The sequence below is a fragment of the Euprymna scolopes genome, chromosome 11, assembly GCF_053919585.1.
Source record: "Euprymna scolopes isolate OS-2025 chromosome 11, ASM5391958v1, whole genome shotgun sequence".
Lineage (NCBI taxonomy): Eukaryota > Metazoa > Mollusca > Cephalopoda > Sepiida > Sepiolidae > Euprymna > Euprymna scolopes.
In genome coordinates this window covers 60,667,651-60,685,150 of record NC_136492.1, presented here as the reverse complement: position 1 = coordinate 60,685,150, position 17,500 = coordinate 60,667,651, and the positions used below count along the sequence as shown (strand labels likewise).

General features: G+C 32.9%; 1 protein-coding gene across 15 annotated transcripts in view; it reads left to right on the top strand.

The window, feature by feature from the left end:
* Window positions 1–17,500, top strand: part of LOC145287875 (fibronectin type-III domain-containing protein 3a-like) — a 791,938-nt gene that overhangs the window by 731,110 nt on the left and 43,328 nt on the right. For all 15 annotated transcript variants that reach the window (XM_080135773.1, XM_080135781.1, XM_080135779.1 and 12 more), the window contains one exon: window positions 10,254–10,366. In XM_080135773.1, the coding sequence (XP_079991899.1) occupies window positions 10,254–10,366 (113 nt within the window). The remainder of the gene's footprint in view (window positions 1–10,253; window positions 10,367–17,500) is intronic.

Here is a 17,500-nt window from a genome sequence, read left to right as displayed (position 1 = left end):
GATCATCATCATCATGTTTGGTTTAACGGTTGTTTTACGTGCTGGCATATGTTGAATGGCTTTTAGAAAATTGACTTGAAAAGTCATTTCTTTAATTGAGGCAAGATTTCTATAGGCCAGATGCTTTTCCTACAACCAATCCAGTGAGGTTATAGGGACCAATATTTTTATTGAGGCACCATTTCTAAGTGATTTCTCCCCAAAGTTAAAAAGCTCTTCATCTGTTCTTAAAGATGAGTTATTTATTTTTAATTTGACTTGTTTTTACATGCTTATAAGAACTTCCCGTCTAGACTATTCACACACACACACACACATATATATATATATATATATATATATATATATATGTATATAATATGAAGCTGAACGTCTCTGTGTGTGTGTCTGGTCACGAATAGGCTCCTATATGGTTGACTATTATAGAAAACTGATCACATATGATAGAAGATGTATCGAGACACAGGAATGGGTATGTTTGATCTGGCATAATGATGATTCATTAAAATTGTGGGGTCTGCGTATGCGCCTGGTCCACAAAGTATGGAAATAAAAAAATTTAAAAATTAAAAAAAAAAAACGTTTACAAGTGTTTTTGATATAGATGTACATAATACTTTGATAAGTATGTTTTAACTTAAATAGGATGGTATAATCAAATTGTGGGGTCTGCGTTTGCGCTTGGCCTCCATAGAATGGAAATAGGCACAAACTTTAATATAGACTTTTCATATCTATCTGCATAAGTATACTTTGATAATTATGTTTCAGTTTCAAGAAATATGGTATAATAAAATTATGGGGTGTTCGTTCACGCCTGACTTCCATAGAATGGAAATATGTCACAAAGTTTAACAAGGTTTTTAATATAGATCCACAGAATATTGTGATAAGTGTTTCAGTGTGAACAGGTATGGTATAATAAATTATGGGGTTTATCTATTTTATTTTTACCTTCATCATATTTTGCTTTGGTTTTGATACCCCCAAATTCGAAGCTATCTCTTTACAACCCTTCCTTTTCATAACCTATCATCTATATATATAAAAGCGAAAATGTATGTATGTATGTATGCTTTTCCTCGATGTCCACAAAAGGCTTCTTTCAGAGAAGCGCTTGCTCGGTTCACAACTTCTTAAAACTTTTTATATCATCTATAAATTGTAATATCTCACACTTAACCACGGAGCTCACCTGTCTATTTAATCTTATTGACTTTCAAACGTTAATTATTTCACATTCCCCCCCCCCCCGCGCATCGGCACGCGTTACATTCGGTTTTCGGTATAAACAAAAAGCAAAACTCGACTCTAATAACAGGCCCAGAGCCAGTGAACGTTTGACGACTTCGTCATATCAGACGGAGGAGCGGGTTTTTGAAAACAAACAAACCGATTTATTGACCTCATTAAAAACTGTCCCCGCACAAAATGCTGACTGCTGAATACCTATCGCCGTCATGTCAATCAAAAACGCGCACCTGTTTTTTTTTTTGGTTTTTTTTTCCCCACTTTACTATTTTCCAACTGCGCGTCGTCAAGGCTTTGTTTTTTTGTTTTTTTTCACGGGCACCTGTTTTTTTTCTTTTTTTTTTTTTTCACACACACCTACAAACACCCGAGCAAAGCCGGGTACCCCTCGCTAGTACTTTCATAAATCAGTCCATTTTCTGTAGGCTGTTTTTGAACCCAGTCAACGACGAGTACTTTTGCTAGTATATATATATATATATATATATATATATATATATATATATATATATATATATATATATATATATAATAATAAAGTCGTATTCTTGTCCGCTTGTTCATAATTTGATTAATATATACAAAAGGTACACCGTTTCACACATCCATTTTCAGACTGAAAATAGATATTTACACTTTCATTTCAGTGTGATTTTTCTATATATGTTCTATTTATTCAAATGATATCTACATTCTACAAGTAACCTCATTTGCATATTTCATTAAAGAAAATCTATTTTAATGATTAGTTCCATGTTATTGTTTGTTGTAATAGAAATGTTTTAAATGTCCTATTTAGAAATATTATTTAAAATTTATTTATTTTGAATTTATTTTCAATTATCATTAGCCGAGACCAGTTGCCTTTTAAAAAAACAGAAGTAATTTTACTGTGGACAAAGAAAATCTGGATTGCAAAGCTGTTAAGGTTGTTACTTGACGATACTCCTATTATTTTGATTCATCGGACTACTGTTTTCATCTTAAATGTGATTTTCATAACGTTTCGATTGATGTAACCTCCGACCTTCTTCAGGTGTATCTTGTCAAACTCGGGAATGTTTCTGTCAAACTTGAGAATTTGGGCGGAATTTTGAGTGGAACCCTTTATTTGCATGATGGGAGTAGCATGCTCTTGTTCCGTCAGCCATGACTGGGTAGAGGCCCTAAGTAATTGGCAAGAACCCGTGGCACAGTGCGAATTACTTAGAACCTCTATTCAGTCATGGCTGACGGAACAAGAGCACACTAACCCCATGAAGTAAAAAAAATGGTTCCGCTCCAAATTCCTGAGTTTGACAGAAACATTCTCAAATTTGGCAAGATACACCTGAAGAAGGTCGGAGGTTACATCGACTGAAACGTTGTGAAAATCATGCTCAAGATGAGAACAGTAGTCTGATGAATCCAAATAATATGAATAACCAATCCTCATCTCAAAAATTAAGAAACGTTTGACAATACTGTCGGAGCAAAGTGTGATGCAGGTGCAAGTGTGATTGTAAGAGTTCAGATAAAGTAGGTTCAGGGAATTTGTGTCATTCCTAATCAGCAGAGCGTTATCACTGTTGACTATCGAGCATGTGTATGCAGAGTGATGAAGTATGGAGGTGAAACATGACCAATGAAGGCTGAAGACATGAGTTGCATGTAGAAAAGTGATATGAGAATAATATGATGGTTGTGTCATAAAGACAAGTTTAGATTTCAAATGAAGATTAAATCTGGACAGTAAGGGAATGTGTGCTGAAAAGGAGACTTCATTGATTTGGTCAAATGTGTAAGAGTGCTGGAGTTAGATGTAAAATAATTAGATAGCCGGGTCAGTGAGCAGGAGTAAGTTAAGAACCGAATGTTAACTTGTAAAATGAACGTTAAACTGATGAAGTACTCTCTGTATTACCCAACTTGAAAGTTTAGAATTCAAGAATTTAACAAAAGATCTTTGACTTGTTTAGGTATGCCTATGCCTATAATATCTTTGTGAATTCTACAGTAACATATTTGGATTTCAATGTAAACTTTACTTATAATCATGGTGGTACTGATATTGTCATGCAATTAAGGTCCACGACTGGGATAAACCTTCTGGAAGCTCAATTACTATTTGGACCAACCAGTTATGTCACAAATACTTGTTGATATCATTGCTAAATCTTTACTTACACATAAACTGCACTCTGTGTGCGTGTGTTTGTGTGTGTGTGTGTGTAAAAGTTTATTTTCCATGGATTTACTTTATGTGCATGAGGGTTCTGAGATAGGTTTTGTATCAGATTGCTTATGATAAGTATCAAAAATCGGTAATTGAAAAAATTCTACAAAAGAGAGAACAGTCCAGTTTTCACCAAAGTTTAGCACCCTTATACAGCCGAACATCACAAGTGCATTCAAGAAGTAATATCACTGCACAAGCAGACGAGCACAGCATAACAGCATAAAAAAATCAACAGCAGGTTCTTTGATAAAGATGGGTGCATTCAAAATGAATATTTCTGTTTAGCGCACAATTAAGCCATTATACTTGTGCATTTTAAACTTTAATTCAAACATATAATAAAAATAATTTTATAAAATCAGTAGTAGGTTCTCCACAGTGCAATGTAACTGCAATATATTGTGGACTAAGTCACTACAGAGAGGCTTGTGAAGCTTCCTTCCAGTGCACCGTGGTGGGTTCCTTACTAGAGCAGGCAATAAATCGATTTGACTGAAAAATGGGCGATGAAGTGTGGAATATTCGTTGATCCGTATTCAATCCCGGACAACGTCAGGTCTCCTTGGTAGTTTATTATTAGGAATGTGGTTACCTAAATAAGTACTGAGTAATAATTACCAAAACATATTTGGTTTAACGTCCGTTTTACATGCTGGCATGTGTTGGACGGTTTATATAAATTTATTTACAAACTAGCTTATCTCTAGTCAGGTCTTTATCCATCCTTCTCTTATCCATCATTATCACTTTGATGGTTTTCTTGACCTTCCCTTGTGAACTGATCTTTCTAACTCAAGAACTCTCTCATCCATTCTTTTAACATGACCAAACCACCTGTCTTCTGTTCTGCGCATATCATTTTATACTGTCAAAGTTGTTTTGTATTTGGTTAATTAACAGTTTTACTATTTTGAGCACAGAATAGTCAGGAAATTAATCTTATATATATATATATATATATATATATATATATGTGTGTGTGTGTGTGTTTGAATTTAATTCTTAAAACATAGTTTTGATATAATTTTTTTTAAAAAGTAGAAACTGAACATTGTGTTTACTTTCAGAAGCTTTGTAACTCTCACTTAACTTATTTTTCCATTAGTTCTCAAATTCCATGAGCAATGTTTCTGACAAAGGGGGAAGAATTGCAGTTTTCTAGGTTGAAATCTATCCATATAACATTTATTATTGGCTAATTTTTTTTTTTTTTTTTTTTTTTAGATCCTTAGATCAAATGGCTTCATGCCTTGTTTGTAGCAATTTCCATAAAAATATAATAATAAAATGAAAAAGAATAAAACTTTGAATAATTACCCAGCGATTTTGGGTGCCATATTACATTTATAACACAAAACGTTGGTTCATTAGATAATAATCTCTTGTTTATAATCCAATGAAAATAAACTTTGAATATCTGAAAAAGTTTTTTACTAAAAAGTATTTAATCAGATATCGTATGTAATCAATGAAATAGATTGGAATTTAATTTTTTTTAAGAACATGGATGGAAACATTCAATAATTGACTCTCTGTTCAGAATCAAATATCTATTTGTCAAATTTAAGCCAATCAATGTCTACTTTCCAGAAATATGACTTAATTTTATATATTATAAGCATGTTCAACTGGCAGTTATTTTTATGGTAAAAAAATAGGCTACTTTAAAAGCAAATTGTTACAATAAATAAACGTTTGTGTTAATTATTAAATACATTTAGCTGACAAGTAAAGAAAATATGGTTGGTAAGCAACTTTAGAATTTTCACAGGATTCTGCTAGTTTAATCTCTACTCTTGTTTCGTACACACAAACACATCAAATAAGAATAAATGTTTTATTTTAGTTTTGAACACATGATGTTCTGGATCTCTTTCTGCCTCTTGAAAAATATGTCATGTGCTAACATTTATCTCTTTTATAATCCATATATAAACAGGTTTGTGTGTATATTGTAATAAAAATGAGATTTAATTTGCTGTAAATAAAAACTATGAATAATATAATCCGGTTATGTACTTTCTGTAATGGTTGAATACAGATTTTACTTTGTCACGATTTACAGCAAATTAAATCGCTTTAAACTTATTTTAAATATTTTATTGTTCCCATGAAAAAAGGAGGGTGGACCTGTAAATTCACCCTTGTCCGTTCGTCTGTCAGCACTTTTCTCAATAACTACGCCTTGGAATTTTAAAAAATTTTACACAAACATTAAACATGATCTGAGTAAAAAAAAAAAAAATAACAGAACGGATTTTCTGGAGAAAATCCCCCCCCCCATCCCTGGGGGGGGGGGGCATTTCAGGTTAAAATGGCTAAAATTGACACTTTTGTGCTTATTAAAAAAAAAATTGATGCTTTGGATCTTTATAAAACTTTCTGAAAATTTATAACTGATTTCTATATAATTTTGTTTGTCTATACATCGTGATAACTCTTAGGTGTGCCCCAAGGGCTCTTTTATGGCTTATAAAAACACTCCATTTTTGGGACTAATATGGTAAAAACCATATTTGTCCAAAATTTTCTGTGTATGTCTATATAGCAGTTTTGCATGGTGCTGAACTCAAATTTAAATATGTTAAGACCTTGGGAACTTTTGGGGCTAAATGAGGTGGGGTGGGGACAAATGATGGACTTTATCATTTTTTTTTTTTTTTTTTTTTTTTTTTGCATGGTACAGAACTCAAATTTACATGTTAAGGCATAAAACTGCACCGTTAATTTTTTACCAGTATTTGACGTCCCCGTAGGACTTTTGGGGCTAAATCGGGAGGGGGGGGGGAACAAATGCTAAACTTAGTCATTTTACCATATACATAAATTATTATACTGAGCAAAATGCTAGAATAAAATTAAAAACGAATAATCGAATTCATTTTATTTATACATGTATATTAAACTGTTAAAAAATTTCGATTTTATTCTTATAGATTATTTGATTTAAAAAAGGCTCCAAATTAGCTAATATATATTAATACAAACATTGAAAATATGTATATTAGTTCATTAGCATAGAAACAAAACATAAGCTCTTAGAGGGATTAAAGTTCATATAATTTTAACCTAGAGAAACCTGCGTTTTCTATTTGTTTTGTTTTTAAGCAACTGCTCATTTGTTATGGCTACAAAAATCAACAGAGCAGAAGATCATATATAAACAAATGCTAAGCAGATGGTTCAACTGGTTGTGATCAAAAACAACTCAGATAAAAAAAAAATACTAATAAAATAAATTGCAATTATTCACAAATCCTCGCTGGGTAGTAAAGTTCTCATCTATGTAATAATAAACTAAGCTACTTTCCTGTGTGTGGTCGACTAAGCTACCTTTCACACACATAAAGAATGAGATCGTATGATTAGCAAAAATAGTAATTGGTGATTAATTTGATTTTGCTTAAGTAAAACATTCCAACTTTATCCATTCTAAAATGAATTGTTCTGAAATCAAAGTATATCGTCCTGTCGAGTAATACAGTACAATTTTAAATAAATACATTTTATTGATGTGAAGAATGTTTAGGTGGTAATTTTGACGCGTTATTTGGATTGTCTTTCATCTTGAGTATTTGTCGAACGTTAGTCAGTGAAACCTCCGACTTTATTCAGGTGTATCGTGTTTGGGAATCTGCACAGAATGTATTTGCTCCACAGTGGAGCATGTTCTTGTTCTCTCAGCCATGACCGAGTAGAAATGCTAAGTAATTCTCAGTTGTATTTTTTAGTGTCGTCTGCAATGAGGATTGAACCTTCAACCTCTAGAAGAATGCAACTTTATTGTTTTAATTTTAGCAAATACCCTATCCACTGCACCATGTGTCCATGGGGACAAAATCGACCGAAGCGTTGTAAGAATAACACTCAAGATGAGAACAGTAGTCAAAATTTACGAATAATCAATCCTTATTTCAAAAATTCATAAATAATTATTTTTATGGTAAAAAAAAGCCAAATATTGTTTTAAAAAGATTTAAATTGCTAGTATTTTTTTTATAAATAGACGTATTAGTTTTATTTATTTAAAGAATATTTAGCTGACAATGTTAATTATTTTTTACAAAAGAGGGCGGGGAGTACCGCCAAACTTTTCAAAGATCAAACATCCTGCTTTTTTAGAAGCACCAACTCATAGACATAGAAATATAGCAAACTTTAAAATTTACATTTTTTTCATGTTATTCAATTAGCCATATTTTTCTGATGAAAGTTTCTCTACAATATCCTTTCCTCATCAATTGTTGAGGACCATTTACTTAAACAAGAACACTATCAATCATTTTCAGTTCACCAATACAGTATTGCTTGGTCATCTTATGAATGAGTTTGGCATGTATTTACTGCAATAACAAGTGATATTTGAAATATGACATAACCATGTTGACACACTGGTTTTCATGTGATCACCAAAGTTAAGCGGTGTTGAGCCTGGTCAGAACCAGACGGGTAATCTTTTGGGAACATCAGATGCTGTATGTAGGATGTCGACACCTTCTTACAAGAACTGCAAAAACATAACCTCGTCATCTCCCCTAACTGGCAAATACAAGTGACTGGGGACCGTTAGGGTTTCCTTAGACATCTCCTTCAGGGAAAGCCGGTTAAACCTCCCTAGGATGACCACTGCTGGAAAAAATAAAAAGATAAAATCTAAATAAATGTGCAAATTATTTTTTCATTTATCACTCTTTTGTTATTACAAAAATGTTTGCTGTTAAATTAATCATGGAACATAATATTTTGAAATACTCTTCTTGAGTGTTTTATTTGTATATTGTTTAAACAGTTCATAATAAATTAATGTTTGGTGTTATTCATTTGTAATTTTATTTTTGGGGGGTTGTTATATGTATATGCAATAGGTTTTATGGTATTAACAATTAATTTTGATTTGCTAAAAGGAAGGATAGATTATGAAATTAGTTTCTTAAATTAAGCTTACATTCGTTAGAAAGATTACAAGCAAGATGAGATCATAAAAAAAATGGAGGGATCGGATAGCTAGCTAACGTTCTCTCTCTCTCTCTCTCTCTCTCTCTCTCTCTCTCTCTCTCTCTCTCTCTCTCTCTCTCTCTCTCTCTCTCGTTAGTGATGGCACTTTTTTTTCTTTTTTCTTTTTTTTAATAGTTTTTACATTCAATTATTTTTTACTCTTTTTTCACCCCTAAACAGGGCAAAGTTTCACTTGGAGTGTAATAGGCTATTATTTGGAATCATGTCTCACAGACTGGGGGTGTTGAACAGCATTAAAAGTTTTTATTTCACAGTAAATTTAAAGTTTTGCAGGTTTATGCAGTTGGGGAAGCAAGAAAGCTGGGAGGGAATTCGAAAGTCTAGTAGTCCGAGGAATGAAACTATTAGAGCAGAAGGCTTTCTGGCATATAGGAAGTTCAACAATCGAGGATGGGATTTTCCTGTTTGTCCCGTTGATTTTGGAGTATGTACGTCAAAGCAACACAAGTGCTACGATTTCATCAGAGCAGATTCCATTAAAGTACTTGTAAAACATATGCTGGATACAACATTTCAGCGATAGAAGAGAGGTCGGAGCTTGGTTGATTGTGTAGGACCTGTTAAATTTGAAACTATTTGTTTGGACCCTGTCTAAAAGTGAAAGACTAATGTTAGATACATCAGTCCGAATGTGACATTTGGATATACATTCTGATGAAAAGAGTATTATGCTTCTGAACTTTTTAAAATGAGTATTGATAATTTGCAAGGACCCATACATAACGGATAAAAGACTAAGTAAAATTCAGTTCTAAATGACATTCTTCTGGCTGTTGAATGCTCAATTCTTAGTGTGGGAAATACTAAGAGTATGATTAGGAATTGCTTGAGACTTTTATCCAATCATGGATGATAAAATGACAGAATGCTACTTCCATTGATTGAATAAAGGGTTCCATTAAAAGTTTTTATTTCAATGATTGTTTTGATACTGTAGGCAGAACGTTTTGCATTTGTTTCCTTTCTGACATTATTTTTTAACAAGTTGTCACCAAAAACAGAAAAGAAAAGAAAAAAGATCTTCTCCCAATACATAGACCATTGCTCAGACGAATTGATTTCTTCCTTTGATTTCATTACAGGCTAATTTAAAAGATAAAGTTTCATCAACATTAACAAAGTTTTAATGATTCTCTACTTATATGACTGCCCACCCGGCCCTCCGTGGCCCGGGCGACAAGATCAAAGTGTAGTATCTGTTCCGACAGATACTGCAAGCAAAGACCATATGTGTGTGGGGGGGGGTAACCCCACGTCAGACCTTGGTCAATGTAGGGGCAACCCTTCATACCAATTGTCACTATCCAGCTCCCATTTCCCACCCATCGGGAGCTGGTTCCCCTCCCCCTCCCTCTCTCTCTCTCCACATTAAAAACGCCCTTGCGCCTAATTTGCTCAGTAGGGAAGCAAATAAATACTACTTATATAAATGTGAAAGTTTAAAGCTTTGTGATTGCGAGAAACTTATGAACGAAATATTGATTTAAAATTTTGTTTTCAAGCAACTAATTTTGCAAGGCATAAGCAAACTGGCAAAGTCTCGAATGCATTAACCGCACGATATGCGAGGAGAAAGTCTTTTGATGCATGAAAACAAAATATTAGCTGAGTGTGTATGCGTATTAGTTTGATTTGTTATTCACTTTTCCAACTTTTTATGTATTTATTTTATTTTTTTTTTCAAGATACAAAGATAGACGAAATCAAAATGAGATCTGTTTTTAAAAACAAGTATATTTGATTTTCTATTTTTCTGTTTCTGTTGTAGGTTTCCATGATATTTATAAAGGGTCAGAAAGTGAATGTTCTTGTGATGGGCTCACACCAGGACATACGTACAGTGTGCATGTTGCTTGTTATGGGCCAGGAGGTGCAAGTGAGGTAAGCAAAAAAAAAAAAAATATATACCCTGTCTACATCCCTTTCTTATTGCATCTCGTATATCTATAAAAATGAAAATGTCCGTCTGTGTACACTTCACTACCAAATAACTCTGCTAATTTTCAGTCTAGAGACTCGAGATTTGACATAAGGGGTACTGAGATTTGGGAAAATCTTTTTAATCGGTTTTCCACCAGAAACTTGGCTGTTAAGGGGTCAAAGTTCAATGATTTGGCCTTTGAGAACTCTACCAAACTCCTCTGCCAATTTTGTGTCTAAACACTTGAAATTTTAGATATAGGTTCCTTGGACATGGATCTAACTTTATAATTTGATTTGAGCTCAAAGCTATAAATGTTAAGGGGTCAAAGTTAAAAATATTGACCTCTGCAGTCTCTACCAAATTACTCAGTGAATTTTTGGTTTAAACATTTGGAATTTTTGTATTCAGGCATAGGGCAAGTTTTATAAATTTTTTTTTTCTGAAAAATTGGCTTCCAAGGGATCAAAGTTAAAAAGATTTTACCTTTGCTATCTCTAGCAAACTATTCAGCCAATTTTGGGTCTAAACATTTTAAATTTTACATAGAGGTTATTCAGACATGCAACAAGCTTTTTAATTAGTTTTGGGGCGAAAATTTGGCTGCCAAGTTGAAAAAGTTGACCTTTGCAGACTCTACCAAATTACTCTGCCAATTTTGGGTCTAAACACTTGAAATTTTAGATGTACATTACCTGAACATGAGTCAAACTTTTTAATATATATATATATATATATGGAAGTTATATAAACACCAGAAAAAATTAATCTGCGTTTCAATGATGTTAAGCGTCTCTTCAGGGGTTCAACAATGACTGCATTGTAGAGCCCCTGTCGAGACGATGAACATATATAATTGCACTTATAAAACTTCTACATATGTATCAAACATTTTTAAAAAAGTTTGTTTTTAGTTCAATACATATAAAATTATTTAATTATATAAACAAAATTATCTGTCCACTTTTAATGTTTTTTCCATCCAATGTAGATCTGCAAATTATAAATCAATCTACAGTGATTATTGTTTATAGAAAAAGATATTCTCTCTATTATGACATTGTTTGACCTTCAATCTAAACACTGAATCATGGCTTTATGACCTGTGAAGGGTGAGAGAGATGATTATTTTGAACTGTATGCAAAAATAATTTTTTTCCATTTTTTGGTCTTCCGATTTATCAGAGAGGTTTTTAGTGGCATCTGTGCGTTTGTTATTCTGGACAGTTGCTAGACAATGGTCCATTAGTTTTTCCTGAAATTTTTCCACAAATTGTATTTCATTAAATAGATATGCACAGTAAAAAAAATTTTTTTTTTTTTTTTTTTTTTCCAAAATTCCCATTACGTCTCCAGAGGTTAAAGAGGTAAAAAATGCCCCAAAGTGGCCCAAAATGATACGTTTTTGCCCCATAACTTTTGATCCATCCATTAGATTTTTCTGAAACTTGGCCAAAATGTGAAGGGCATTGTTCTTAATATAAATTCAGTATGGGTGACCCTGATAAAAATCTGGTTTGCATACCTCTGGGACTTTTAGGGCTAAAAACACATACCTTTTCAGAGCTCTTTTTTCATATTACTCAAAAACTCGATGTGTATGACTATATATTGGTTTTTCATGGTGCCTTGGCGAAAATGTAAAGGCAACGTTGGCCCTTCACACTACTCACATTTATCATTTCTTCACTATTTTTTGTGGCGTCATCTCGCATGCAACACCAGAGGGGGACAACACACACGCAGCTTGTTATTTTTTTTTCCAGAACTCAATCATGTTCTGGAAGGTCAAAAAGTAAAGATTTTTCTCTAAAACCAACAAAACCATGATTTAATTATTTGAAGATATAAAGAACGTGAAGCATAAAAACTTTTTCCAAAAAAAGATTATTGGATTTGAAATTAAATAACTCTAAAAGGGTTGATATGCCATAAAAATCTACCAAACCAAACATCATGAATAAATATTTGAAGATAGAATTTGAAGCATAAAATTTTTCTAAAATTACTGAATTCAATATTAAATAATTCGAAGCTGGTTAATATACCGTAAAACAAACGAACAAACCAGTCTCCTGTTCGATTAATTTTGTCTACCGTATATACTTGTGTATAAGTAGAATTTCTGGGAGATGATTTGAAGGTTATTTTTTTTGGTGGGGTCGACTTATTCATAGGTAATGTTTTTGGAAATGTTGTTAAAGAGCAACTTGGTACTCGATCATAACATAGAAAATGCCATTTTGTTTGTGCACTTGGTATATACCGGTAATCCTAGTAATTAATCGCACTCCTTCCAAACCCCCACTGCAATGTGTTTGCCAGCATGTAAGCACATCCGTGTTTTTTCAGTGGGAGGCTTAATAATGATTGGAATAGCTCTCGCAATGTTCACTCTCTAGACGTAGCTATAGGCTTAAGTTCGATATAATGTATTCAGTGATAATGTGACGTTTTTTTTGTTTTTTTTTAAGTAGGTTAGGAGATGTAGTGTTTATGATATGTCGTTCTCCCTAAGTTCAACAAGTTTTAACAATTTAATGACAAGTATTTTATGAAACCATTTAATAGCACTTAATGCATGCGGTCACATTATTATGGTATATTACGTATGTAATACAAAAAAAATATCAAAAAGGGAATTATCTGTGCAAGAAAGAGCCATGAGATGGACCATTTAACTTGTCTAGAATCCACAGTTGACATACACAGGTAATACTTAAAATGACTCAATTTTTGGTCTTATAATGTACATTGACTTGTACATGAGTATGTTTACCATTGTTTGATCTGTGCATTCTCAGCTTTATAATCTTAGTTAATATAACTATAAGACGAGATGTGTTTGTATAACGTGCCTATGTGCAAATTGGATCAATACAATAATTGAATTTTTATTTTATTTACTACCAATAGTCCCGACTTTTCAGTGTTAATATTAAGTAATTAAATTAGATGGAGATCAGCTCTAATTTGATAATTTTATATATATCAAATTTGCATTGGATTTAATCCATAGTCATTAGACACAAATTAAGCAAGGTTTCCTTAAGATCAAACCTTAAATTTAACATTTTCATGTAATGGATTTCGATCAAGATTGAAATAAGGTTTAACATCATTATATCTTGATTTTAATCTTTGTAAAGGTACAGAAGTGTTGCAAAGCCATTCTGTTTGGAGAATTAATTTTACCTATCCTGAGATGGGTATTCTTGTAGTTAACAATAAAATAAAGGAAAACTAAAACGAACTTAAAAAAAAAAATCCTATTAAAAAAAAAAAATGGGGAAATTGTAAATATGGTGATATTTAAATTCTTTTTCTCCAAGACTTCTACAAATATCTCCATCCGGGCAACGCCGGATGAATACAAGTTGTATGTAATAATAAACTGCAAGTGTCAAGTTACTTTTACTATGTTTTTAAATATACATCTGGGAACAAAGCAATGGCTTCCATGTGCGTTCTGACAATGGTTAGTTTGCTTAAAATGGATGTTGTTTACATGGATTCAGTTTGCTTTCTTTACTTTGTTTTCATTTGTATACATTTAAAAGTGTGTTGAATTCAAAACCCTTGGGTTCAAATTTAAACGTTTGCTTCTGAAATGTAAAGTGTACTTCCCTGCAAGACAGTTATGGATGCCTCAAATAACCTCTCATGCTCCGCCTTTTATTAACAAGCCACCACTTATCAAAGTTAAAGACCACTCGAGGATAAGGTTTAATGTGATGGCTAGATTGGCAGTTCAGTGTTGATGAATTCAATGAGGATTGGAAATCTCCCCATAGAATATGAGAAGTAAAGCACAAATACGAAAAGCATACAGACGTTATTAGCTTATTTCATAATTTTATGTCTTTAGATTATTATTATTATTATTATCATTGTTATTTCTAAGATTGATTTTACTTTGAAATAATTTTTGTTTTTAAACTATACGTTTTTTGGGGGGTTTTTTTTTCGTTTTTTTTTATCATCTGTTCTCATCCTGAGTGTTATTTTTCACAGTATTTCAATCAATGTAACTTCCGACTTTTCCCGGATATCTCTTGTCGAACTCGGGGAATCTTTTTTTAGAATTCGAGAATCTGCACCAACTTTTGAATGAAGCCCATTATTTCACCTACGGGGGTGGCATGTTCTTGTTTCATCAGTCATTCAGATTTTAGAGTTCAACAAAAAGATCCTAGAGTTTAACAACAGACCTCTGAATGTCAGAGGTGAAATTGAACAAAACGTTGTGAAAATCTCATTTTAGATGAGAACAGTAGTCTTAATAATTCAAATACAGATTATCAGTCATCTCAAAAATTTAGAAACGTAATATACTATATATATATATATATATATATATATATATTTCAAAATGCTTTTCTTTTGTTAGAAACAAAAGTAGCATTGTATCAATTAATTACTTTATATATAAGATTGGTATTAGTATATTTGTGTCTCAATTCTTGCACACACACTGTGTGTGGGTGTGTGTGTGTATGTATATATATATATATATATATTTATATATATATATATATATATATATATATACACACACTGATTAAATGATCTGGCTCTTCAAATTTCTCCAGTTATTAGATACATATGTATCTAATAATTAATTGTGTATATGTGGATCATTTCCCCCTGTAATTCTCCATTAATTGGATGCTGTGTTTCTTTCTAGTTTAAAACTTATTGTTTACTTTTTTTTTTTTTTTTTTTTTTTTTTTTTTTAGTACTTCCATTTGTTTTTTTGGTAATGGTGATTTGTTTAGCCTAATAGAAATCAAAGCAACAGCGTTAAGAATAATCACTGATCATGTCACATGAGAGAGGGAGAAAGAGACAGCTCAAAATATCTGTATCAAAACCTCATTTGCATCAGTTTGGTGTTATCAGTCTTTTACTTTGTAGCATTGCAGATTAGATCAGCACCTGTGATTTTTATCAAGAGACGATATTTAGATCCTGCCTTTTCCACCCATTGTTTTTCAGTCCTCTTATATTCACCCAGTTGAGAATTTCATTAACTCTTATCCTTGACTGGTCTTTAGGCCTTGATAAGTGATGACTCATACAGTGATGAAAGTGTTCCGGGTTTGTCTTGTATTCCAGGATTTCATATTTTAGCATATGGGAGATATAATCAGAGGTTTCAAATTGGAAGCAGCAGACTTGAAGATCAAAGAGACCTCCACAAAGTCAACACAAATAACTATTCACCAATTAGCGCAAAAGACAAGAAAGAAAATGATGAGTCAGCAAAAAATAAAAACTATTAAAAATGTACTAGCTGAAGACGTTATAAAAAAATTTCGGTACTTAGGCAGAATAAGAGCAGTACTATCATCAGAATTTTTCTCAGCAGCAGCTTACGTAAAATACTGACAGAAATGTACCAAATGGAAGTTTTTTTTTTTTTTTTAATTCTTTTTCTAATGGACAAACACTGGTCAATGTTTTAGAATGGAAAATATATTATTACAAAGATACTTCAATGAAAAATTGCAAACAAAATATTGATTTTTTTTTTTTTTTTTTTTTTTTTTTTTTAATAAATATTTTATAAATGTTTTGTTAAATGACGTTGGTTACTGCAATTTCATTGGCTTAGCATTTCGACAACTTTTGGCATTTTACATAAACTGCGTGGAAAATTCCGATGATGACACGGTCCTTATTCTGCATAAGTATCCAAAAGTCAAACATACAAGGTGCCTTCAATAAGTTTCCAGACTTTTTCATATGGGCACTTTTATTGATAGTACACACATGAAACTTTAGTCCTCTTCAAAGTAATCTCCTCCGGCTGCAATGCACTTGTTGTATCATACCAAAATCTTCTGGCAGGCCCTATGGAAGTCCTCTTGTGTGAGCTATGACCCTTCTTTCATCTCCTCAATTGTCTCATAATGATGGTCTCTAAGGTTTTTCTTCGGCTTAGGGAATAACCAAAAGTCACAGGCAGCAAGGTCTGAACTGTCTTGATGCCCATCTTGGTCAAATAGTCTGTGACAAGGATGGAGTTGTGGACTGGTGCATTGTCCTGGTGGAAATGTCACTGATGCAATTTGAAAAGTGCTGGCCTCTTCCGACGGAATCTCTTCCTAAACTCCCTTAAAACCTCAACATAGTATTCCTTGTTGACTATTCTGCCCAGTGGAAACCCAGTGCATGTAGATCATGCCTGTCCCCCCCCCAAAAAAAAAAAAGAAAAGAGGTAATCATAAGCTTCTGGGTGGATTTGCTCTGTCTGGCCGTCTTTGCTCTGAGAGAGCCAGCATGCTTCAACTGGAAACTGTCTCTTGGTCTCTGAGTTATAGCAGTAGATCCAGCTCTCATCGCAGGTCATCAGAGCATTTAGAACTGCGGGATCTGAATTGATCAGCTGGAACATCTTCCTGCTGTCACAACATCTTTCTTTCTGGTCTCTGAGCACCATCGGGACAAACTTCCGCATTTTCAGTTCCTTATGAATAACTGTCTGTACAGCTCCCACACTGACATCAAACTGTCTCTATAGACACCCGACGGTCCTTATCCATGAAATTTATTATTTGGCCAATCAATTCTGGTATTCTGACTTCCTTACTCCTCCCACACTGCTCCTCATTCCTCACTGCCTTCCTTGAATCCGTTATACCACTCAGAAACTGATGTTCGTTTCATGCAAGATGGTTCGAAAGCAGTCTGAAGCATTCCATACGTTTGTGGCATTTTTTTCCAAGTTTAAAACAGAATTTTATTGCATATCATTCTTCTAAATTCTTCTCACGTCCAGATTACATTTTTGAAATTCACTATCTGCGACAATCAGGCTTTAGTAGGGTGTATTCCAATTCCTGCTGTAGCTGTTCATTTGAACCTGAAATCATAAAAATAAGATGTATAGCAATAACATTATTGAATTTCCAAGAGTCTATAACAAGTTTAAATGCCTATATAAAAAGTCTGGAAATTTATTGAAGGTACCTTGTATGTAGTACAAACTGAAGTTGCATCTTTTCCAAAAATGTAATTTAATAAACAGTTATTTTAATATATTATGTTGAATCTTTTTTTTTTTTTTTTTTTTGTAGTTTAAACATAGA